Source organism: Hoplias malabaricus, chromosome 17 (assembly GCF_029633855.1).
Source record: "Hoplias malabaricus isolate fHopMal1 chromosome 17, fHopMal1.hap1, whole genome shotgun sequence".
Taxonomy (NCBI): Eukaryota; Metazoa; Chordata; class Actinopteri; order Characiformes; family Erythrinidae; genus Hoplias; species Hoplias malabaricus.
Window position 1 is genome coordinate 24,756,754 of NC_089816.1, and position 26,707 is coordinate 24,783,460.

General features: G+C 39.5%; 1 protein-coding gene across 1 annotated transcript in view; it reads left to right on the forward strand.

Moving 5' to 3' along the window:
• si:dkey-237h12.3 (teneurin-3) overlaps window positions 1-26,707 on the forward strand; it is a 164,148-nt gene that overhangs the window by 130,213 nt on the left and 7,228 nt on the right. The window contains exons 17-25 of the mRNA XM_066648563.1: window positions 1,078-1,197; window positions 5,344-5,605; window positions 6,383-6,650; window positions 8,855-8,998; window positions 20,050-20,299; window positions 21,058-21,078; window positions 22,525-22,757; window positions 24,590-24,744; window positions 25,728-26,341. Coding sequence (XP_066504660.1) covers window positions 1,078-1,197; window positions 5,344-5,605; window positions 6,383-6,650; window positions 8,855-8,998; window positions 20,050-20,299; window positions 21,058-21,078; window positions 22,525-22,757; window positions 24,590-24,744; window positions 25,728-26,341 — 2,067 coding nt within the window. The remainder of the gene's footprint in view (window positions 1-1,077; window positions 1,198-5,343; window positions 5,606-6,382; window positions 6,651-8,854; window positions 8,999-20,049; window positions 20,300-21,057; window positions 21,079-22,524; window positions 22,758-24,589; window positions 24,745-25,727; window positions 26,342-26,707) is intronic.

Genomic DNA, 26,707 nt, shown 5'->3' on the forward strand with positions numbered 1-26,707 from the left:
ATACTCATGAGACATTGTAAAGAAACTTAAAGAAAATGTGACAATAAAGTATCATCAGACAACCCCCCCCCCCTTATCCCAAAATGCAGTCAATCAGTCAATACTTGTTTGGTGTCTGAAGTGTGCTTGTAACTTTGAACGGAAGTCATAAAGTGTGAAGTAGGTAACATAGAGCTTTTACACACCACATGTTATCTCCCTGTTAAAATCATAGATTGACTTTTGTCTACTAATAACTACAGAGAAAGATATATGCTCTTTTGAGTCAAGTATATGATGCTTTATATGTGCAGTTAGCACCAGAGTGCAAATTATTCAGTGTATACAACTTTATACAACTTTTTCTCAGGGACGTAAAGGGAAACCAGTACAGAGCTGAATGGCTTAGAAAACTTACAGTGACCTAGTCGACGTAAGCATTCATCCAAATGCTTTTTGACACAATCTAATTCAAACACTCAGAGGGCAATGAAGTCTATTAAATAGTAGTTAGGTGCTTAAAAGCACAGTGCCTTCTCAGAACTGCACAAAAGCAACTTAATAAAGGCTTGTTGGGCATACATTTGGGGAAGATATTGTTTACAGTCACAGATAAGAAGAATATAGGTTTAACCCCCCTAAAGTGATATTTTTAACTTTTTTTTGGGGATGGGTCAAACTCTTAATTATAGGAGGACTCTGTAAATCCTGCCTGTAATTCCATGGTTACCACTATGCTAATTTTTTGCATTCAGTTGGTTCAGTTGGTCACCCAGTGTAAATCAAAGCATGAACGTTAGCCTCATAGTTCTACCGATAGCAGCACAGTTCACGTGTTTTACGTGATAGACTGTATGTACGCAGTGGAGAAATTCTGTAGATATGTAAGTATTATTATTTATTTATTTATTTTTAACTTTCACTTGTGTTTTGCATAACATCTGAATGTAAATGCTGGGGTGTGTTTCTGGGCTGTTTCTAAGCTGACAGACGTTAAGCAGCTTGCGGGTCTCGAGGACGGGATTAGCACTGTCTTTGTTCCTGGGAATGTTTGTTTACTCAGAGGGTTTTTGTTTTATGTTTTTGTTTGCTCATCAGCCTGGTGTCAGTGGTGCGAGGTCAGGTAGTAACTGAAGATGGAACGCCGCTAATCGGAGTCAACGTGTCGCTGCTGCATTACCCACAACAGGGGTACACCATCACCAGACAGGATGGCATGTATGTACACTGACACTTACAAACTCCTGAAGCTCACCTTTATGTGTCTGTCAAAAGAAAACATAACAATGTTTGACTTGAAAAATATCAAGAAAAAAATAGTCAACAAACTGTTATCTCATGTTATTGTATGTTATTTCTAAAAAGAGTTGAAGGACCATAAGGCTTTGTCATGCCCTGAATGAACCAGTTTATGCTCCATTGATCTGGACCCCTATATGGGGCAGCCAAGTTTGAAAGAGATTCAGTACACAATCACTGCAGAAAATGGCTGATATCTCCAATAGCATTTTTTCCTAATAATTTCCTTAGCCTTTTAGGCTCCATATATCAGTTGAATTTTCAGATTTTCAGTTTCCCTTGTTAAGTTCTCCCCAGAATTGTTCATATACAGTTGTGGCTTAACCCTTTCACACACAGTTTCAAATTAAACAGGGGAGAGTTAAGTCTGAACATGAGAGGTACCGTAGTCACGGTAAAATTAACCCAGCAGCAGGGATAATCATTTTTCTTTAATCAAAAGTCCAGAAATAGATTTCTGAAACAACTTGCTAATGAGATATATTAAATACTGACTTATTAAATACTGAGAATTCCACTTCGCTACAAAGTATTTTTTTCATCGATGCTCTAATGAAATACAGAGATAACTTGAATAAAATGTGTATTGCACACACACACACACACACACACACACACACACACACACACAAACAAACACAGACGAACATCTCAAGCAAATATCAGCCCTTAGGCCACAGTTTGGATTTGTCTCAAAAACGTGAATTAAAGCATAAGAGTGAATCAATCATTCAGAGTTTAGCTGCCAGCAGACTGTGTGTGTGTGTGTGTGTGTGTGTGTGTATTTGTGTGTGTGTGTATGTGCGTGAGTGAGTGAGTTGGGACTAACTGACCTTGATGTGTCTTTACAACAGGCCCCTTTAGTCATTATCCAGCACAAGCAACCATCATACACACCAGCAGACAGTGAAATTTGGGTCCTAAGGGGTGTGTGTGTGTGTGTGCGTGTGTGTGTGTGTGTGTGTGTGTGTGTGGTGACTGCGTGTCACTGTGACCACTCTATAATCCTTCTATCTAACACCTAAACTACACAGAAAAACTTCAAGAAGAAATGGTGGTCCTATGGAGTGGTGTGTGTGTGTGTGTGTGGGGGGGGTGTGTGTGAGGGGTGTGTGTGTGTGTGGGGTGTGTGTGTGTGTGTGTATTCAATCTTATCAGATGCTGGCAGAAACCCCTGAACATGCAGCTTGTGGCCATGGAGAAGCTCAGGGAGAAGCTGAGATTTTATCGCATGTGTGCAGCCATTTGTGTGTGTGTGTGTGTGTGTGTGTGTGTGTTTGTGTGTGTGCTACAAAACTACGTTTTATTACATACAGGTGCATATAATTACTTCCATACCTATGGGGATACTGTTATTAATTATTGGCACTTTCATACCCACATATATATATATATAAATAAACTTTGTGGGCATGAAATGGCCAATAATTAATTATTATAATTATATATAAAATTATATATTATTATATTAATTAAGATTATATAATTACTTATATATTAATAATTAATTAGCTAGACAACATCTCCAAAATGGCAGATCCTGTCAGGTGTTCCCGATATGCAGTGATTAGTACCTACCAAAAAAGGTCTAAAGAAGGACATCTGATGAACAGATGAAAAGGCTAAAGGTGCCCAAGGCTCATTGACCCATGTGAGGAGTGAAGGCAGGCCGGTCTGATCTGATCCCACAGCACAGTGCACTACAGCTTGCCGTATAAGACGCATGCACGTCTGCAGACCACTCAAAGTGCTTAGTAAGCATCAGAATCTGACAATGAAGCAATGGAAGAAAATGGCCTGATGTGATGAATGATGTTTTCTTTTACATCATATGACCAGCTGGGTAGGTGTTCTTCACTCACCTGAGGAATAGCTGGCCCCGGGATGCATTACGGAAAGAAAATAAGTCACTAGAAACAATGTGATACCCTGAGCAATGAAACCTTGGGTTATTAATTTGACACATAATCCTACCTAATTATATTTACAGACCAAATACAACCTTTATCAGCATTTTAAAATAGCAGTACCCTCATTCAGCAAGGTAATGTGGTCTGTCACACTGAATTTGTTTGAGGAACTTAACGAAGAGCTTAAGGTGTTGACCCCCAATTCCCCGGATCTCAGTCTGATCATAATTCTGTGGCACCTGCCTTGATCTGCCACTTGTTTTTGTGACTCATTTGTGTGGTATCTACACAATTTTAGACAGGTTTTGGTAATGTCATGGCTGGTGGGTGTTTTCACATGCACTGAATGTTGTATTCTTGTTCAAAATAAAATAGCAAATAACAGCAGGCAGCCACGACAGCTGCGCAGCAGGGGGAGCCAGCTGTGTGTTTGTGATTAGGTTTTTATTTATTTTAATTTTTTTGTGTGTGTGTGTGTGTGTGTGATTCTGTTTTGTACATGCATACCTTCCTTTTAAATTCTGGAATATCTGTAAACATTCACCCCTATTTCCTACACCTACCTCTAACCCTGACCTAAAATTAATCTTAACTCAGAAACTAAACTTAAACATGTTCCAGACCAACCCTTAGTCAAACACTATTGAGAATCTATAAGGAAAATAAGTTTCAACAGATAGCATGTTAATAATTTATAGAGCACCTGTCGAGGGCTTTCCAAATAATTTGTAGTACAGTAGTTCAGTACATGTGTGGGAATATATGTAACACTATAATAGAGTTGGTAGTTTGGGAGTGTGTGTTTGTGTGTGTGTGTGTGTGTATGTATCCCTGTGGATATGGCGGCCTGTGGCTCATATAGAACAGCACTTCAAAGGGACGCCCCCCTTTTTATATCCAAACCCACGGCTCTCCTCAATGCTACGCTAATTAGAGCAGTTCCTCCACTCACCGCTAGCATAGCAGTGCTCCCCAAATCCCTCTTTAGAAACTTACATCACATCTCTAGTTTTTCACTTCAGTAGCGCCCAAGCAGCCGAGTGTGTTAGCACTGGATGAAAGCCGAGTGTGTACCCGTGATCCTCTCAGCAAAGACTCACCGCTTTTTTTTTTCTTCCAAGTGTTTTTTTGAAGCTTGTGTTTTTATTATTAGCGTAGATACATTGCTTGAATCCGACCTCATTTTTGGACTTGAGCCGAGCATGTGGGATACACTGTTATTAGCGGAGCTGTGTGATGAGGCTAACAAAGCGTGTAATTTGCAGAGGAGATGCACAAATTGGCAGCTTAATAACGGAAAACTCCTGTAATGTGGCTAGCCTTCAAATGCCCTCTGCTCTGATTCAGGGGCAAAATGAAAAGTTTTGCATTCCTAATATGCTTGAGTAGCTCAAAAATAAGGTGTTTTTTCATTTCTTACATGCTTGTGCATGATAAATAGGATGACTGGCAGCATCTGAAAGTGATTCATGTGTTATAAGTGGGTTCTATTGTTCTATGTTTTTGAAGAAAATGCACAATTACACTGAGAAATCTGCAATAAAAATGGAATACTGTTATATAACAGCACATACCAGTCTACCTGATCAGGTTCACAGGTTCAAGATATAATGTGCTAGCTGGATTCACTGGGCACAAGGCAGGAACACATCCAGGACAGGGTGTCCGTCCATCACAATGGCATCACATAGTCACCCAATCAGTTACACAATTACACTCATGGACAGTAATGCAGGCAGTATGTTTTTACACTATGGGAGGAAGCCAAAATATCTAGAGGAAACCCACACGGACACAGGGAGAACACATCAAATTCTTCTCAGATAGTGAATCATGGTGAGGTTTGAGCCCAGGACTCCAGGACCTTGGAGCTGTGTTGCAGTGGCCCTACCTGTGCTACACTATATCACATTGATTTCTATTTTAACACACCTTTAAATAAAAAATAAAAATAAAAAAAGTTACTCAATTTGGATTATTTTCTTTACTCCTACAAAATCTAGATTCAGCCAAGTGAGCTCTCCCATTGGCTAGGCCTTTAGGAGATGGATTCAGATCAAGATTTTACTTGAACTATCAGTATGATTAGGAAGTGACTGTGGAATCATTCGAAATATATAATGTTATCATACCCTAGTCATTTCTGTGTCTATAGGTTTGATATGTTAGTGAACGGTGGAGCTTCCCTGACGCTGAGTTTTGTTCGAGCCCCATACCCACCTGTCCACCGAACAGTATGGTTGCCGTGGAGAGTGTTTTATGTGATGGACAGACTGGTGATGAGGAAAGAAGAAAGGGAGATCCCCATATGTGAGCTCAACACCCTTGTAAGACCCACCCCCCAAGTCACAACATCACCACTATCTACTTACTATAGCTCCACCCCTGAGGCCAACCCCATCATACCTGAGACACAGGTGAGTCTTAGCATTACTTAGATCATCATCCACTTTATGACTGAATTAATATTTCTGATACCTTTCCATTTGTTCTTGTCGATTTGTTAGTTTTTTTAAAACCAGAAATACATACTATATCAAGATATCTGCTGTCCACATTTAGATTTAGATTCTCCTCAAAACAGTGATGCTGGCTGGTAGGGATTGTTGCATTGCTAGGATTTTTACACTAGTGTTAGTGTCAGTATTGTGTTCAGAGTCATCCACTACCTAACAATGTCCAACCAGGTGACATGAAAGGTGTTTCTAATAAAGTGGATATATGAATTATATATGAATATGAATATGAATATATATATGGATAATATGAATATGAATATATGAATATATGAATGTTGTGTTACTTCAGCCATAGCCTGGTGTTTAGGGAACTGGGCTTGTAACTGGAAGATTGCCGTTTCGATCCCCAGTGCTGGCAGACATGAATTGCCCTTGAGTGTTCACTAGTGTGTGTGTGTGTAAATGTGTGTTTTACTGGATGGATTGGAAATGCAGAGAACACATTCCTCTGTGTGCTAGCACAGTGGCCAATAAACTGATTCTAATTCTAATTCTAATTCAGAACAACCGTAAGTTTGTAGACATTGCTACTTTGCTAGTTGAAAAATCACCCACTTGGGTACACTTCTGCATTTTTAAAAATCAGCTTTTGCATGATTTCAGTAGTTATGCAGCAGTTCATTCTCAATTCCTTCAGTTGATGATGTCCTCATGAGTTCCATTTTTTTTCTCTAGGTACTTCATGAACAGATCTTCATCCCTGGAAGTGACCTCAGTCTGGTCTACCTCAGCTCTCGAGCATCCGCTTATAAACCTGTCTTGAAAGTGGCCATGACTGGGTCCAGCGTGCCCTTTGGCCTTGCTAGGGTGCATCTCATAGTGGCGGTGGAGGGTAGAATGTTTCAGAAGCAGTTTCCAGCATCTCCAAGGCTTTCTTTTACATTCATCTGGGATAAAACAGATGCTTATGGCCAGAGGGTGTATGGCCTGGCTGAGGCTGTGGGTGAGTAAGACAAAAATAAAATAAAATAAAATGTTAATCAGACAAAAATAAAATACATATTTGATCTGAGCTCTCTCTCTCTCTCTCTCTCTCTCTCTCTCTCTCTCTCTCTCTCTCTTTTTCATATTTTTGTTGTTCAATGTGTTAAACAAATTAATTCAAGGAAGTTCTCAGATTAACACTGAACTGACTGCAGCATGTTACATAAACAGTAGACTTTGATTTGCAGGACATCGTACCTCTGTAAATCAATACTTCTTACAATCAAGGTCTGATTTCTACCAGAAAATAAAAGCTTAAAAAAGTACAAGAAATCCTATCACTTGTTGGCCTGGGGTTATTTACATTGTCATGGCTATATCCATGTCCTTGAAATACCAACACAAACCTGATCAGACATGTTTTTGTAACTTTATGTGGCATTTAAATGATGTAGTTTGGATTTATCTATTCTGATTCTTGTGAATGACTCTGACGTGTGTGTGTGTGTGTGTATATATATATATATATATATATATATATATATATATATATATATATATATATATTGAACTAGCTTGTAAGTCACTCACTCATTCGCATACTCACACAATCATGGTTAAGAATTGCACCACCAGGGGTGCTATTCAGTGCTTCAAATCAAATATCATATTTTGTATTCTTAAAGTTTTTTTTGAAAAGTTTTTAAAACTTAAAGTTTTGTTGAAAAAATGGCCAAACAAATGTAACTTAAGAAATATATGTAGCTGAGAAATATATTTAAGTACACATGAATGGGTTTGACTGCCTCCTCAAAGATGTAATAACCATATTAGAGCAAGCTATTATGTGCTTGACTAATCTACTGGCTGTTCACTAATGCCCTGTGTTTGTAGCACGCCAGGATACCAGGATACCTTCAGCATCACCAATTCCTTGTGAAGATAAACAAAGCTCTTGTGAAGTGTAGAATAAGAGAATTATCATTGAGACTAAGATTATTCACATCACATGAATAAAAATACCCTGTAGAAGAACCATGTTGATGCATGCTCCAATTTATTAAAATAATAATTAATCATGAAAGCAGTAAATATCTTGTAATTCAGGCACCAATTCCCTTAATACAAATAGATAGTGTTGTGTGTTTAAGACCCACCTGCCCCTTTCCTATGCAAGCTGACACTATTCAGTAGTAAAGTAATAAATTAAGCTCTAAAGGCCACCTGTTTGTTGCTGACTGTTTGCATGTATAATTAGCCTGCAAATGAAGCGAAGAGAGAAGCAGAAGGGCTACAGAAGGTCGCAGGCTTGTTGTTGATAATATCTCTATAGAAAAAAACAGGATAGAGTTTCTAGCAGCTTGCCTCTAGCTAAAGTCACATTCACACTGAAGTGTTCAGTTTTAGAAGGCAAAGTCTTAAACACTCATGCCCAAACATTTGTGGACACCTACTACTTTAAGGTGCACCCAATGTGGGCACAGAGTCAAGGCAGGTGCAATAAAATGGGATTGTGGGAAGCTGGGAAAGATCTTAAGGTCTCCAAACTCAATGCAACAGTATATTTTAGCTAGAGATGTCTAAAGCTGCTTCTGTGTAGCAGAGGAACTTCGTTCTCTGGAGTGATGGAGCTCCATCCATCACCTTTGGTATGAGTTGGAGAGATCCAGAACAAATCATCCAACATAAGTACCGGACCTCACTAATGTTCTCATGGCTGAAAGCTATCAGATCCTCTATGGAATGTATTTAAGAAATATTTGATGAGTAGGCCATATAGTGTAGATCCTTTATACAGGATACAGTATAAAGACATTTTGTTTGTGTTTCTTGCCATCTCCAGCTCTCATTATATTCAGTGTGGTATCAAGCTAATTAACCACAAAGACTTTTTCTCATGACCTTCTTCACCTGTAATTACCCTGGATGCCTGTTATTATTAAACTGACTACCAAGTTTTATAATGAGAAAATACCCAGGAAGCTACAAATCCATCAAAATTTTACTTGAGTAAATACAACTGAATGAATTTAACAAAAATGACAGGTTTGGATGGAGAAGGTCAGTTGCTCAGGTCTCTATTCAGAAGAAATCTGAATTAATTATATTTAATTGAGAATTTATGAATATTAAACCACATTTTTAATAAGAACTCTATTGTTTTCGCCAAAAGCAGATGGCGGTGACAGCTTGCTCGTGTGTTTTTTTTGTGTTTTTGGACAGTTTCGGTGGGGTTCGAGTATGAGTCATGTATGAATGTGGTACTCTGGGAGAAGAGGAGCTCCAAGCTACAGGGATATGAACTGGATGCATCCAGTATGGGCGGCTGGACACTAGACAAACATCACGTCCTAGACCTGCAGAACGGTGAGAGAATCCCTTATTACTGCCGGCAAAGGTCGTTCACCTGCTGATCTGAGGTCAGCCCGTTGGACCTTACTCATAAATATTCAGTTGAACATGAAATATACATCACCACTTTATTCATATTGCTTTACATTGCTTCATTCTTTGGTTTTATAGCATCCTCTCACTGCTTTTCTAATATCAGACACAGCAGTGCTGCCGGGGTTTTTAAACACTCACCTGCAGTCCACTCTATTAGACACTTCTACCCCGTTGGTCCACCTTATAGATTTAAAGTCAGAGACAGTAGCTCATCTGCTGCTGCACAGTTTGTGTTGGTCGTCCTTTAGTCCTTCATCAGTGTCATGAAGAGAATAATTGCTTTTTTTTTTTCTGGGGAAAAGGAAATCAAGTACAAACCCCATTTTCAAGTTGGGGCACTTTTGAAAATATATTTTAATAACATAAAAACTGAAATCCATGATGTGTTAATTCACCTGAAAATGTATTTATGGACAAAATATTTTTTGTGTGTTTTCAATAATAAACTCTTTAATTGTTAGGGAATTCAATATTCTAATCGCTGTGGTTTTTCAAGTGAAATTTTAACCCATTCTTGCTTTCTTGTGCTGCTCAGCCGTCTGTGGTCACCATTGTCTGACAGCTTTGGCCTACAAGCCAGTTAAGCACATTCAGTCTATGTCTACAAAGCATGCTGTTGTAACTCCTAACGAATGAGGCCTTGCATTGTCCTGCTGAAGTAGACATTGAGTTCCTGATAAAAGTCATTGTCTTGATGGTAGCATATGTCTCTCCAAAATATATATTTATAAACCTCTGCATCAATGGTACCTTCACATATGCAGACCGCCCATGCTGTGGGGACTGATGAGCCCCCATACCATCACAGATGCTGTTTATTTGCACTTTTCATCTGTAACAGTCTGGATGTTTTTCCTTTTTAATCAATGGTATGAATTTAAAAGGTGGATTGGTCTGAACACAGAACACATTTCCAATGTCTATGAATCATCTCAGATGACTTTGAACACAGACAACGCGCCAGCTTTTCTTTGAAAAATTAATATATGTTTCCTCTTTGCATGATACAGTTTCTGATTGCATTTCTTGGTGCAGAATTTCTAGATGTTCTGTAGGTAGCATGTTTCCCAAACAAGAATGCTTGAGGGCCTAATGGTCATGCACATTCAGTAGTGATTTCCACCCTCTGCCTGAACACACTGAGATTTCCCCTGACTCCCTCAATCGTTTTATAATCTTATATACTGTAAGTATGGAAAGACCTTAATTTGTTTTAGACTTGCATTGAGAAACATTGTCTTTGAATCGACAAACAGTTGTCTCATGAAGTTTAGTTCAAAGTTGTGAATCACAACACATCCTTGCTTGCGAAGACTAAGCCTTTGGTGGATGCTCCTTTTATATTCTATCTTGATGACCTCATATGCTACAAGTTAAACTGGAATATTTCATAACAGTGTTACTTTTATAACCACTCCAGCCTCATTTTAACTCTGTTCAAACTTTTTTTTTTGAGTGTGTTGCAGGCGTCACACTCCATTGTTATTTAGATTTACATAACATAATTAGGTTTGTCAGTGAAAATGCTGGAAATGTTTTCTTTGTACTTTTCTCAGTAAAATAAATGTTCAGGCAATTTAACAAATTACATTTGTTAGTTTTATTGTATTTTAATATAGTTTCCCAACTTTTGTGGAATTGAAGTTTGTAAAATGATTGCCTCCTGCCTCTTGCTGTGTCCGCTGCTCTCCACTGCTGTACACAGTACCATCTAGTGGTGTTACTTATGGACCAGTCATAACCTTAGGGCTCCAGACAACACTTTGTAGAGTTCTGAAGAGAACGCTGACAGAGATACTTTCATTGAGACTGCCACTAAGCCACTGGAAGAAAACCTGGCCCTTTGATGATTGGAGACCTACTAAACTTTTAATCTAGGCTTACTCTCGTTTTATTTTACAGTGTCAATGAAGGTGAGCACTTTTAAGCAGGATGCTTACTATTTACAGCCCGCAATTCCTGAACAGCCATTACAGCCCCCCCCCCCACCTCAAACTGCACTTACACACTACAAAAATCTCAGTGGGGTAACAAAAGGGAAAGAGACATATGAAGATGATGAATCGCCATATTTCAACAAAACCATCATCCTCTTACTGCAGCACAGTGACACAAACAGAGCTATAAAAGAAGTACTATGACATCAACAAATACCAAAACAAAGCCTTTTTACTCAAGAGAAGGCACATGCTGGGAACTACTCTACAGGGTGATGCCCCCAGAGCTTCCCAATCCACACAGAGCCCATGGTAGATGCTGTGAAAAAAACAAACAAACAAAAAAAAAAAAAGAAAAATCTTTAAATGTCTGCCATCCCAGTGACCACCAAAGCAAGTCTGATAAAGATCCTGGGGTGAGTCGGAGAAGATATTGTTCTATCTGCAGTGCTGTCGTCTATGCCTCTCAGCTTTCATGTGGCGCACTCTGGCCTGTTCTTCATTTTACACCCAGGTATGCTGGAGCTCCTTGGTGCCGAAGGGCTGCAAGGTCTCGTTATTTATTTTGGTATCAGTGGTGATGCTTCCACTCGCAACATGTTTTCTCCAACCTTCTTCTGTGCCCACAGCACTTGTGACACTTCCCTCCCCCTTCACTGCTGAAGTCATCACCGCCTATGATACCGGGTCATTGGGTTTGAGCTCCAAACATCACCACAGGCCCACTGCAGCACTTACATTCTTCAGTGCCCATATTCTGCCAGCTCAAACTTCAATGACTCATTCCTTCATTCATTGTCTGTAACGGCTTATCCAGTTCAGGGTTGTGGTGGATCTGGAGCCAATCTGGAACACAGGGAAGAACACACACTTGACAGGGCATCAGTCCATCACACACACACACACACACACACACATACTTTTTTGTGCAACAAGATTACACACAGCACTGTTTTCATCAGATACATAAAATGTTTGTTCATAATAAAATATTTGTAAATGTGGTACATGTTGGAAATTTAGATTCTGCAAAATATTATAAGAGATGTGGAAAACATTTTTCAATTTGAGTTCAAAACAGTTGAGAGGATTTTTAAAATTCTCTTATTTTTACTGATGATAATGTGACAAGTTGGAGGTTGCAGTCATGTTCTAAAAGCTATTATTTACAGATATGAGATTTAAAGAGAGGGAAAGAGAGAGCGAGAGGGAGGATGACCAGAAAAATAGACTAGCAGGACAGTATTAGATTGCTGCTGGTGAAGGTGCTATTGTCTCTGGCGTTTGTGTGTGTGTGTGTGTGTGTGTGTGTGTGTGTGTGTGTGTGAGTGTGTGTTTGTGAGATGCTGCCTGGCTTTACCTTCCTCTGTTCACTGCTTTACACACATTTTAAGCCTCTTTTAGCATTTTGGCCTGGTGCCAACTGGCCCTGAGATCTCCTCACTCTTTAATCTGTGACCTGCCTCAGAAAAGATGGTCATGCTCCCTCGCTTAGAGCCTTTCACAGCTTTAGCCGCTTTATCCTCTCCGAGTGCAGATCCCAGCCAATAAGACCTGCTCATATTTTACACCTGTAGAGCAATGGTGGATTCATCTAAACGATAAGCGTTATTCGACTATTTGCAATCTCTCTCTCTCTCTCTCTCTCTCTCTCTCTCTCTCTCTCACACACACACACACACACACACACACACACACACACACAGAAGCTTATTACATGACATTGCACTATTCCTTGCGCCTTTTTTATGCATTATGTTTTTTTTTTCTAAAATATATATAATAAAATATTATTTAAAACTTTTTTTTACAATTCTGCTTTTTTTTTTAAACAAAAACTATGTACATTTTGCAACAGCTTTTTATATTTTCTAATCAAACGGGCAAAACTACACAAAGCGTCCAGCAGAACGTTGTTAGTTATTGTAAGGTTATTGTGCACTGAAGGCCTTGTAAGCAAATCAGGTCTGTTCTAATTGGCTGCCCTCTACTGTACTGTGTCATTCAAAAATCATTCCAGGCCAAAAGCAGTCCTTGTAATATCATGGTGAATAGGCAAAGCTTAACTGCTGTAAGCTGTGGGTTTCTTTTTTAGAATTTTGGTTTTATGTTTTTTTTATTCTTTTTTATTTATTATTTTTTTAATTCTCTTTTATAAATTTCTGTTCCTCACTCACATCCATCCTCTTCATGAAGACAAACTCAATAATTGTACTCTTTTCATGTCCATGTTCTATTTAGACAGGGTTTATATATATATTATTTATTTATTTATTTTTAAATGAGAGCATGATACTTCTACATTCATAGGTTTTACACCCAGCATTAATTACACCTTACACACTGATGCTGATTGTTGACAGTGTATGTGCAATTCCTCTCTTCCCAAGAATACTCTCGTCAGATATTCAGTGACTGCTGATTAAACATTGAAGCATGTGTATTGTTTTTGTGAACTAAATCTGTCAAAAAAGAAACCCAAAAAGTGGGCAGATCTGGAATGTTTGGAGAATCCCCAAAACTTCAGATTCTGAAAGACCAATGAGATGGCTGTCAGACAGCTCTGTGCAGCCCTAGAGATACCCCTGCATCTCGCTCTCCCTCTCTCACTCTCTCCCTCTCTCACTCTCTTATACACATTGAGAGAGAGCTAGGTGCTTTTTTTTCTAAGCAAATCATTGTTTTTTTTGTTTCCGTTTACTCCACAAATTAATCATATTACATCAGTGCAGCTTGTGGTAAAATGACCAAAATGACAACAATTTTGTTGTTATAACACATTTTATCAATGTCTAAACAGACACTGAACGATGATGCAGTGGGAGGTGTAGATTTTATTCTGTGCATTTTATTTTATTATGCATTTTACTTTGATCAGTCGTTTGTGCAGCAGCCAATAATTGACCAACCTGCCTCTGGCCTCTGAGAGCCACAAATCAAGTAAAAAAAAAACACACACACACACACACACACACACACAGACACACACATATATATACATATATATATCTTACATCTTCTGGTAGAATTGTGTAACTGTCTAGTGGTAAGTGAAAATCTATCATATCTATCATTTATGAATGTGAAATACAATATGGATGTTTATATATTGAATTATTTTTAAATATATGACATCACTGGCAGCATTTATGAATTCTGATTTGGCTCTCAAAATATTTTTTTGCCTTGATCTTATGCCATATACACCTACTGTTGTGCATACATTGCATAATATAACAGGCTCTTTGAATGCATGTCAGTATATGACTGAGAATAGTCCAGAGACAAGTGACTGAGAGATCATCCATAATGATAATCTATTTTAAGAAGAATGGCCCTTTAGACAGCTTTAAGACACAAATCTGTCTCCTCAGTTAATCAGAGTTATATAAATTAGATGAAAGCTTTAAGGTACATGGGCATGGTGCCCTCAGTTGCCTTCAGTGTCTGTGTTTCTCTGTATTAGCCGCTCTGTTCTCTCGGTGAAGCCGTCACCTGTCATATGCCTAATAAATCTGCCAAAAACTGCTTTTCTTTTTGACAATCCTATTTGTCTCAGCTCCTGATAATGTAAATCCACACTCATCACAGCGAGCTCTGGGCGGCTTTCAGTCGGATCACCCCTCAGCAGCTTCGGAAACATATGTGTGGGAGAGGGAGAGAGAGAGAGAGAGAGAGAGATGCCTGTCCTGTTTTTTTGTTTGTTTGTTTGTTTTTTTAACACATTTTTAACACATTTCTGAACACCTTATTGTCACTGCTGAGTAATTTGGAAAGTTCCTGTTGAGAAATAAAGTGTTTCTCAAAGAGGAGGGATGCTCTGAATCATTTGCATATGAGCCTGCGGTCACAATACACAAACCCAAGCAAAAATATTAACTTAAGTTGTATTACATAGCTGAATAATGTCTACATGCAGCATGTTACATAAGACGGTGTCTGACTGTACGTTCATCAATTCGGGGTCACATTTGGGCTTTCCTTTCACCAGCTATTAGGACCTGTGTGTGATATAAACTCCTTTTAGCCTGCAGTGAGAGGACGGAGGGGTCCAGGTGAAAGGAGGCTGATTTGCAGTGAAGGGGCTAAAGCAGGGTTATTGATCTGACCTGCTTCAGCCCATAAAATCCCCCATGTTTGCTTATTATGTAGGGAACCAAATCCATTCTGCTTCGATTTATACCAGCTCCTCTATGAGATATATTTCTAGAAATGTCAAAAAAAAAAATATAATACACCTGGCCCATTGCATATTCAAGTTGTTTCCTTGACATTTTATTTATGTGTTTATTTATTCCATTTCTGTTTGATCAGGAAGGCTATGAATTGAATAATCAATGATCATAAGCATTGAATTACAGCAGCACAGAGAGGAAAATACTACACACACACACAGTTTCCAGGCTAGAAATATGATTTTATTCTCTTTAATGTTCCATATTTCTGCAGCTTTTTAGAACATTTTGCCGTTTTATTTTTTTTCTGTGCAGTGTAAGTGAATCTAAGGTCAAAATTAATTTCACTGAATGGTTGTAGAGGAAGTAAAAAGGACTCATACAGTAAAAGCAATAAAATAAGGTGCAATACATTGCCAAAGGCAAGTGGACATCCAACCATCCAATCATTAATATCCAGTTTGTAATTGAACATTTGGTGGATTGGCTTCCGTTTAGCCAGAAGAGCATTAACGTGATTAAATACTAATATGGGACTAAGGTCTATCTTGCAGTTACCATTTCAGTTCATCCCCAGTGTGCCACGTGAGATCTGTGTGCAGGACAATCAACATCTTCCGCACCAAACTCACCAAAGCATATCTTTATGTAGATTGCATTGTGCATAGAGGCAGTATAATTATCACTGGTGCATGGTTAGAAGCACACAGTGGACTAGAAAATTGTTGTGTGTTGTAACCTTAATATTTCCTTTCAGTAAGTGAGGAGCCCAAGCCATGAGAATTACCCTCGGCTCTTTATTTCTTCTCAGCCAAACATTGCAGTTGTCACTATGCATTCAGGCAGGTTGCATTCTCCTACATCCATCAAACCCAGACTTGTTGCTGCCATGGAAACCCAATCCATGAATCTCTCAATGAAGAGTTCTTTCAGAGCCAGTTTGGGACTTGAAAGTGAGCATGGTAACAGAAACAATTTTATATGCTCTGTGTTTGCAGCACTGTTCGGTTCTGTGAGGTTGTGTGGGCCAGCACTTCACTGCAGAGCTCTTGGATGTGTCCACTTCACAGTAACAGCACTTAAAGTTGACCTGACTTGTTGGAAAAATGGCATCCTATGACAGAGCCTTATTGAAAGTCACTGAGCCCTTCAATATGTCTCATTCTGTTACCAGTGTTTGTATATAGACACTGTGAGCTTGAACGTATGCGCCTGTTAATAATGAATGCGACTGGAATATCAAGATAGTTTCATTAGAAGGAGTGTCCAAATAATTTGCTCTGATACTAAGTTATACATATTCATCTCCTGTTATTATTCTTCCTTCAGCTGTCTATAGATATACTCTCTGAAAAGTGTTAATAAAGTTACATTTTTCACTGTACCAACGACATGTGATATTTTAATGCATAACCACTGCAGAGGAATTAAGACGTAACCCTCCTACATCCTCCATGTCATAATAAGCCTGGAAACTCTCTTTTTACATTTGGTTTAATTATTTCTCAGTCATAGCTCAATAAGACCAGGCACAGACAGGCTGTTGAAAGTGCAGCTATTTCATTTTCGTTCTAAACCATTGTGTTTATAAGTAGAGCAGAAGATACTTAAGACACTTTTGTGAATATAAGCTCTCTTTTGATGGGACATCAAAGCAAACAGGAAAATGTCTTAAGTACATATGTAAATAAATGCAAATGTAGCTAATTATGTAAGTATTTATTATGTAATATATATTCCATCTTATAATTCCAAACATTATGTAATGCAAAATGTATGTAAAGCAAAACAACAGAGTCTCTGTTTTAAGCAGGGATAACAGGTTTCCGGGTGGCACGGGGTCGAACGTCACCTTGAGTCACTGTCTGTGAGGAGTTTTGTGTGTTCTCCCTGTGTCTGCACGGGTTTCTGCCATGTGCTCCGTTTTCTTGTCACTCTTTCTGAGAAGGCTGTAACATTTCTTAGAGAAGTTGATGGCATTCAGCCATTTGAACATTCCTGATGTCAGGTACTGATCTTGCATGATTAGTTCTGGATCACAAATGCCACTCCAGGTGTTGGATGGTGCTCCAGAGAAGACGTTTCCACTACTTCAGAACATAATACTAGTAGAATTTACACCCCTCTAGCCCACATTTGGCATTGGCCATGGTTGCCAGAGTGTTTCCTTTCATTCCATGCTTTTCCAGGGAGTTTGTGTGTACACAGTAGTACATCTGTGTCTATAATCGAGGCAGTAGTTGAATTTGTGAGTTACAAGTGTTATTTAATGCAGTCTATACCCACTGGACAGAGAATGCAGAATTTCTACCCCGTTTAAATGTTATCACTGTAGTAAATCAACTACTCCACACTTCAAAGGCAGCGGCACACTGTGTGAATGTGAAGAAGTTGAAGAAGTGAAGGAAGGCAGCAGTGCCATTGGATTGTCTTTGCGTGAAGGTCAGCAGACTGCACAGTCAGACCTAAAAGCAGCCGCCCAGACCAATTCATCTTAGTTAAGAACAGATTTGTTGGACTGAGAATGAGAAAAGAGGCTGCTATTGGCCGGACGTCCGTGAGCTCCCCTCTGACCACGTCTTCATCCCACTTCCCTCCGCAATCAATTAATCAGCCGAGGCTGTTAATCGGAGAGGAGAGGATTGCAATGCAGCTCATTCAGTTAATGCTGCTGCTGCAATCATGCTGCTGATACTTGTGTTATAGCTGTCTGCATTGCACTATTGTTGGCATTGCTGATGAACTATTAAATGTTATGTATTTCTGGCAGTTCTACTACGGCACGGCAGCACATAGTTTTATGAAAAAGTGGGCAGTATGTTGATATTTCATTGTCATCATGATAAATTGCATTACTTTTTACATGTATGTGTGTGGTCAGTAACTTTAGGTAAATAAACAGCATGAATAATTAAACAAAAGCAAATTTAAGCTTGTTATAAGCTAAAAACAACAATATCAACCAGTGTACAACAGTATGTATAAATGGTATTGTAACATGTTGCTTATTGTGTATCCATTCATCAGACCTCCATAGTTTTGCATTCAATGATGCTGAGGTCTGGGCTCTTGGGTGTCCAGTCTTGTTGCTAGATCACCAGCATTTGATTTACAATTTTGTCTGTTTTGTCTTCACAGCTACACGTCCTTTCAGACCCACATTTATGTCTACTCGTGGATTTTTGTAAACCTAAAGTATTTTGTGTATGATTTGTCATGACGTTAGTCTTTGTTGTTACTATTACTGTGAACAATGAGCATAAAGAGCTGCAAACGGAATGGCACTTTACAAGTATATTGGCAGTAAACTGCAACATTTGGCTCTTTTCTACATGGCCTGGCACTGACTTCAGACTCTTGCCTTGTTTGAACACTAAGCGAAATCAGAGCCAAAGGGAATGCGCTCGATTCTGCAAGTCAAGCGTGAGAAACAGGAGATGACAGACTGCGTAATGAGACTCAGCTGGAACACATGAGTTATGACCAAACATTTCCAGCTGCACAGTCTCAAAGCCTGGTGCTACCGTCACTTAGCCCAGTTAAAGACCAGGAGCGCTAGACTTTGACCAGTCAGTGGGCTGGTTACTGAGCGGGACGGCTGCTGACAGGCCAATCAGAAAGTGGCTCAGTGTGGAGTCCTTGATCTGATTATTAGAGTGGAGCGAATGGAGGATCTCTAACATGTTGCTGGCTGTGAATAATTGATGGCCCTGGGCATGCTACTTCCCTTTGAAGTACCTCTTTGAAGCCAACCCCAAAAAGAAACAAGTTAAAATTTCACAGGTCTGAAATATTTATCTGTAATGACCCGAGCTCTTCAGACACTCTCGGACTGAAAGTGGTGCTAAAGTGAATGGAGATGATCAAACACTTTTTTTTTTTTTTTTAGATAGGGACCTCCATTCTTCATCCTCTTCAGAAAAATGTTTCAGCAAAACAAGCTTTGTGCAGTACGTGCAGAATCTCCAGGAAATAATGGTGTTAAGACATGTGTTTGTATTAGATCTGTGCTATCTGAGTGTGACACAAGTGCTTCACTGATGTGGATGATCATCAGGTGTGTGTTTTATTTTTTTTAGGCCTAAGGCCTTGGGAAAAACACAATGTGGCACATCTTCTTCATTTTGTTTTCCCCTGTTGACCAGATCCTATTGAATGGAAGAAAATGTTGATAAACAGCACTAAAAATCTCCATCCCTATTTACAGCATAACATATTTTAATGATAGTGGGGTCAAGCATCACTGCTCTCGCCCCCGACAGACACCACCATCACCATCATCAGCAACTAAAATACAGTAGCATATAAAAACTGGAGAGAGAGAGAGAGAGAGAGAGTGCTGCCTGCAATCTAACCCTGTTTCCAATGATGCAACTTTAAGAGTCTGACTCTACACAATTCAAACGACGATTTGTCACTTGCGCTCCATAGTTTTGAAGACAGCAGATGATTGCTGATGAATCTCACATGTTACAATTATTCAGAGTTACCCATGACCCAAAAAAGGGAAAAAAATGTCTGATTCCTGTTATCATTACTGAGAATACTCAACATCCTTTAAAACATCAGAATGTCTGAAGGAGCTGTTGCCAAGGGTGCATGCAACCATTTGTGTCGGGGGCTTTGTTGTAGATCCAAAATATTTGTCTCTGCCAAATTGTGTGCTGGGCATTCTGCTTTCCTTGTTTTTAAATAAAATGTAAAATCAACTTGTCAACAATAATTCCATTCTCAAATGTTCCCAAAGAAGTGCACATTTCTCATTCTGCTGAAGAAAGTCTTTATATCCCAATATGTTATTTTGTTTTATGGTAGTTTCTTACTGTAAACTATATTTGTGATGTTCCTTGTGTCTCAGGGATCCTGTATAAAGGCAACGGGGAAAATGTGTTCCTGTCACAGCTTCCTCCGGTCATCAGCACCATCATGGGGAATGGACGGCGGAGGAGTATCTCCTGTCCCAGCTGTAATGCCCAGGCTGAGGGCAACAAGCTGCTGGCCCCAGTGGCCTTGGCCTGGGGCAGAGATGGTAGCCTGTATGTGGGAGACTTCAACTATATCCGACGCATTTATCCATCAGGCAACGTTAGCAGCGTCATGGAACTCAGGTTGTTGTTTAGAAGATGGATGGATGGATGGATGGATTTATTAATGGATTAAGGATAGATGAGTGGATTGATCACTGTATGGGTGGATAGATGGATTGACGAGTGGTTGAATGTAGTTAGGTAAATGAATGATGGAAATGCCATTTAAGTCATTTTTCTGTGAGTATGCCATTAATGTGTATATGGGTGCACTGTTGGCTGGTTGGATTAATGGATTGATGAACAGTTGAGTGGATCGATGGACTCCGAACAGTAACATTTCTAATCTGTTGGAGCTTAGTGTTTGGATTATAAAATTTTGTAAGGTTTAGGGCTAGGTTTGGGGTTAGGTTTAGGGTAAGTTTTAAGGCTGGGTTGCCAGGACTGCACATTAATATCCACATATAATCTGTGTATAGTACACATTTTATTATTGCCAGTTATAATTTGCACACAATTTAAAATTCCTGCGAATGATATTTTAGTAATGTTTTAATGATGTTGGCTTGGTACCAGTCTGATCAATGGATTCTTTTTAAATTTGTGGTGGTGATCCTGTTTCACTTAACTCCTTGACTGTAATACATTTAGAGGTGTGGTGATAGTGAGAGTGAGCATCATTTGATCTGATGATCGAGTGGCTGCATTGAAGATTGGATGGGTTTACTGTCAAATTGATCAATGAATATTATAAATGATAGAGCTGTTCCTATGTGCACTAATGTTTCTTTCTTTTTTCTTGTTGTGGATGTCGATATTCTCCCTTTTGCTGTGTGAAGAAATAAAGATTTCAGACATAGGTAAGTGATAATTACACAGGACTTTAGCCAGACTTTCTCAGTTAAAGTTAAGTGGTGTTTATGTAAGAGACATGCTTTGGTCAAAATACAACAAGAATCCAACACCACAGCACCATTGTTATCCTGTATAAATAACCATTTTCAGAATAGCTGGTGACTCAATTGTGAGCAACTAGTAGCAGGGCCCAAATTCTGCACATTATTTCCAAAGTTTGTGTGTTGGAAACCACTCAAATCTAAGACCACATGCATTGAAAGTGAGTCCCCTTTAATAATTAGTTCCTACTGAGCATTTCAGTGTAATTTAGTCAAAATTATATCTAGTACCTCAGCATGTGTAACTCATACTTACCATAGGGGACCTGTAAAAGAAAGTGCCTCTGATTGCGGATCTCTCATATATGGACACCCACTGTTCAGCTCTAAAAGAAAAGTGCTCCAGGTTATGGTTTAATCTGCAAAATGTGAACATGCCCTTATAAACATTTCTTAATAAAAGTCCAAAAGAGTCTTTATCTGTTTCCTGAGGAGAAGGTCGAGGATGGACACATGGTCCTGCATTCTAAATCTCTCTTTTCTGCTTGTGGTCATTAGATGATAATGGCATGCGTAGAAGGCCTGCACTAACTCGCTGTGAGAGGAGCACACTGATGGCTTTAATGAATGCAAATAAGCACAGCCTGATGAAATGCCATCAGCTGTTGACAGTCATTAAGATCTGCATATCACAGCTCCATTTCTGAGAGCCTTCACATGGGATTCAGAACGATTGAAACGATGTGGCAGTCTTCAAGGCGTCATCACTGCCTCCTCCAATGTGTTCCAGTCACATCTGATTTATTTCCCTGTTCACACACTTCCCTCCGCCTTGTCTGTCAGCCACTCTCTGTGTTTTCTAAAACATTAGGAAAAAGAAAAACAGACGGTGAATCCGTCAACTTCTCTAACAACATTAATCACTGTTGTTATTCCGTCTGCCATTTCCAGTCATCCTGTCAAACGTCTCATTTCAGAGTTTCAGCCCGAGCACACATTACAGCTGTAATCAAACCTACACTTTTTAACTAAACCCAAATATAGGCCCTCCACACACAACTGTGGTCCAACAAAATCTTGCCTAGTTCTATTGGTATTCAACACTGGGGACACCACATTATGCAAATTTTGTTCATTAACTTACACACCAACAGTCGTCAACAAAATTTTATAAGGATCCCGCCTTTAGCCCAACTTTATTTAGTGTTTTTTTTAACTGCAGCTCAGAAAAATTGTCTGAATTTGACAATTTCTCTTTGTACCTGAGCTTCAATAAAATTCCCTTTGAAGCCAACTGCCATCAGTAGATTCTCGGCCATAGCCTGCCCTAGCCTGACTGCGGTTGAGGGAAATTCAGAAAATCAGGTCCAGGTCTCAGATCTCACAGTTCTCCCTCCTTCACTCCTGCAGTAATAACCCAGCACACCGGTACTACCTGACGACCGATCCTGTGACCGGACAGTTGTACATATCAGACACCAACTCAAGGAGGATCTACAGGCCCCGGGTTCTGTCAGCCAGCTCTGAGCCTCAGCAGAATGTGGAGATCGTGGCAGGAACAGGTGACCACTGCTTGCCCTTTGACGAGACCCAGTGCGGGGATGGAGGTCCAGCAACAGAAGCTCTACTGACAGGACCAAAAGGTACAGCACTAACCAGACTCTTCATAGTCCACTTCTGTTTTCAGTTCATATTAGAGAATGGCTTCAGCTTGTTAATTTGCATATATTCCTCCCCTATTTTGTACCTAAATAGCATCATGCCCTGAAATGCATATTCATGAAATCATGCAGCTCAGAGGCGCCCACGTGTTCAAGCAAAAATGCATAGAGACCAAAGGGGCCTCTTGAAAAGCCAAAGCTGCCATGAGACACAAAAGATACCCTCTAAAATAGTAACTGCATAGATCCAAACAGACTTGAGTAGTATTACCCCAAAATATCAAAGAAGCTTAGAAGCCAGGAATAACTGCTACAGTTTTAAGGGGAAACAGAATATGTTCATTGTTATCTTTTTTCTGTTTTTTTTTTTTTTTTTTTTGTTATTTTTCAGCCACAATTGTGTCCTGAATTTTGTTTATATTCAAAACTTTGGTGCATATCTGCTACTGCCAATAAAGCTGGAAAACATAACACTGGTCATACTGTACGTATAGGACTTTGATATGCAGCACAAGCTGAATTATAACAGATGAGTATCCTGACACTGAAAAAAAAAAAGGATTTCACACACTGCTAAGCTACAAAGTCCATGGATTGCAACAGACTTGATTTTGAAAACACAATAATACATCAAATGCATGCATTAAATTCACATCACACAGCTTCTGCACCGATTGTGATCAGACGAATTCTTATATGTGGACACACTCCAAATTCCCTTTTACACAGATAAAAGAGCATATTAAAAGCCTTATATTTTGTGTGGTGTTATATAACTATGTGAAGGGATTTCCTTGGTTGTTGAAGTCTGGACTTCAGGAAATGCTGATAAACTTATTGTCATTTTATTTTGGATGATTTATTTTTCTAAACACCTAGAGATTTAGGGCCTAGTTTTAGTTAATTAAGGTTTTAGTTATGCTTAGACAGAATATTATAACCACAAACAGGTATAACAATATAGAATGGACCTAATACTTCACTAGTCCAACACTAGTCTTACATAAATTACTGTGTATAATATATTAGTTTATATTCAAGTATATTCTGTTATCATTAAAGGCATTATAAGCATGTTGTGTACCATACATGAAGTGTGACTTGAAAATAGTTTTTCCCTAAAGCAGCCTGAAATGAACACAGTTTTTATGATCCACTATTCCTCTTCTTCCAAGGCATAGCAGGACCGTTTCAGAAATAGCCTCAGAAATAGTATGAGCTGGGTTTTTTTTTTCACAGCTACATAGCATATTGATTTTATGAAATCTTGTAGCGAAAACATGGAGAATTTTAAAGCAGGCTGACGGGCGTCCATAGGCAGCGTGTGGGATGTGGGTGCATTAGTGCACTTTGCTCGGGTGGGGACGGACATTTTTGCCAAGGCGTCACTTCAGTCCCATAGTCCCTGCACATTTAACACAGAACGGTTACCATAGCAACTCCCACGTGCGTGTTTTTTTTTTGTTGTTTTTTTTTTTTTGCTTTAATAAAGAGTTGAATGTTTCTCCTGTGCTATGTTTTCGTGAGATGTCCTGCCCAGAGGAAGAATGAGAGACAGAAAGGAGTGATAAAAACGAGGCGAAATGCATATAGATGGTGGGATCCTATTGCACTTTTTCCTTGAGCAATAATTTAGCAGCGGAGGGCAGGATGTGAATAATTGAGCGTGATGCTTTCTGCAGTGACCTGAATAATGTGAAGCCAAACACGACACATGTAGCAGCCTCCCATCTCCCTAAGCTTCTCGGCGGGCTCAGAGCTCAGCTGTCTGACCCATGTGTGTTTCCTGTTCCATCCTTTCTGCTCTTTTACAGGGATTGCAGTGGATAAGAATGGCCTCATCTACTTCGTGGATGGCACTGTAATCCGCAAAGTGGATCAGACTGGTATCGTTTCTACTTTGCTGGGGTCAAATGACCTTGCCTCTGCCAGACCACTTAACTGTGATGCAGTCATGGATATCCAGGAGGTAAAAATATGGGGGGGACATGACTGTCCATAAACATTTATTAGTCTAATCTCAATAAATATTCCTACACACTAGAATAGGAGACATTAGCCAATATGCAGTCACTATAAATATTCATATGAATAGCTAGTTGGAGCTAATTGTCAATTTATATGATTTTGGCAAAGCCTCTACAAAAAAGGATTTGTAACAGTGTGGTGTACCGTGGGAAAACATACAAATGATAGCTGAATAAAGTGCTTAAGCTTTACTAATAGTATAGAATTAGGTTTAGGAAATTTGGCCTATGTTTCACCTGATATTATACCCCAGTGAAACTGGAAGTACCAGATGGCTGTTGATTTTCTATTAATGCCCGTGTTAGTTTGATGGGAGCGGGAAATGGTCCACAAAGTTTAGCTTGCTAGAAAGGCCAGCATTTATAGTTAAATAGGAGAAAATTTCTTTCCTAAGTCAGTGATACTTTAAATATCCTGAGCAAATTCAGCTCATTGGCTGGACACAGGTCCGATAGGGTTAAAGTGTTACTGCAGCAGATGGGCCCCTTCCCGAATGTTATGCAACACAAGCTGGCACATGTTTGTCCACAGAGCAAAGCTGAAGAGTAAATATAACTCAGCTGGTTGCATCCAAAAGCAATAGCACTTAGCAGAATATTGATAAATATATATTTAACAGCATATTCAAAATGATTAAACTGCCTGATTGGGATGATAGAAAAAAAAAGCTAATTGGCTTTAACCTTTAGCCATTTTAGAGTAATTACAACTGTAATGCAGCTACAGTTTGAAAGATATAAAATTAATTAGATATATAAATCTGTATCTACTGGTTTGAGTTTGCACATTACATGTGTGTTTTATTTTGCTGCCAAAAATATATAATCATGCATTTGTTTTCTTTTTTTTTAAATTCTTTTTTGACATAAACTGCAATTTGTGTCATTTACACCAAGCGATTGCATCCATCTTTGTATGCTCCAGGTGTCATTAGAATGGCCGACAGACCTGGCAGTCAGTCCACTGGACAACTCTCTGTTTGTTCTGGACAGCAGTGTGGTATTACGGATTACAGAGGAGGGTCAGGTGAGTGTGGTGGCAGGACGTCCACTACACTGTTCGATGCCCACCGCGGACCAGTCTGTGGCTGATGTCCAGTGGGCCACACAAACTCACTTGGAATCTCCTAGCGCCATCACAGTTTCATTTAGCGGAGTTCTGCATATTGCTGAGACGGACGAGAGAAAGATGAGCCGAATTCGAAGTGTTTCACCGAATGGTGAGATCACACACCTGGCCGGGGTACCGTCCGACTGTGACTGCAAAACAGACGTCAACTGCGACTGCTACCTGACTGGAGACGGCTTTGCTAAAGACGCTCGTCTCAGCGGACCCTCGTCTCTGGTGGCTGGTCCGGATGAGACCCTGTATGTTGCTGACCTGGGAAACATTCGGATCCGGAGCATCAGCACTAACAGACCACCTCTGACCAGCTTGGGACTCTATGAAGTGGCCTCTGCTGCGGAGCAGGAAGTTTACATGTTTGATGTTAATGGAACACACCAGCACACTGTCAGCCTGGTGACAGGAGACTACAGGTAACAGGGATTAGAAGCAGTCAGTTTCCTACTGACCATGGCCCTCAGTGTAGTACAATATATAAAATTATTATAGGGAACAGAAATGCTCCACCAAACCATATTCCCAACACAGGGAATTGTAAAGAACAGAATGGTCCCTTAATAACATTCCCTGTATAGAACACGATCACAGGGAACAGAAATTGTCCCATAATCACTATTCCCAGTTATGCTCATATTGTATAAAAATCTATTATAGAGAACAGAAATGTCCCCTGACCACTGTTCCCTTCATTTGAATACCAATCAATATTCCCAACACAGTGAATTGTAAAGGGCAGAACAGTCCTTTAATAACCATTTCCCTGTATACAACACTATCAC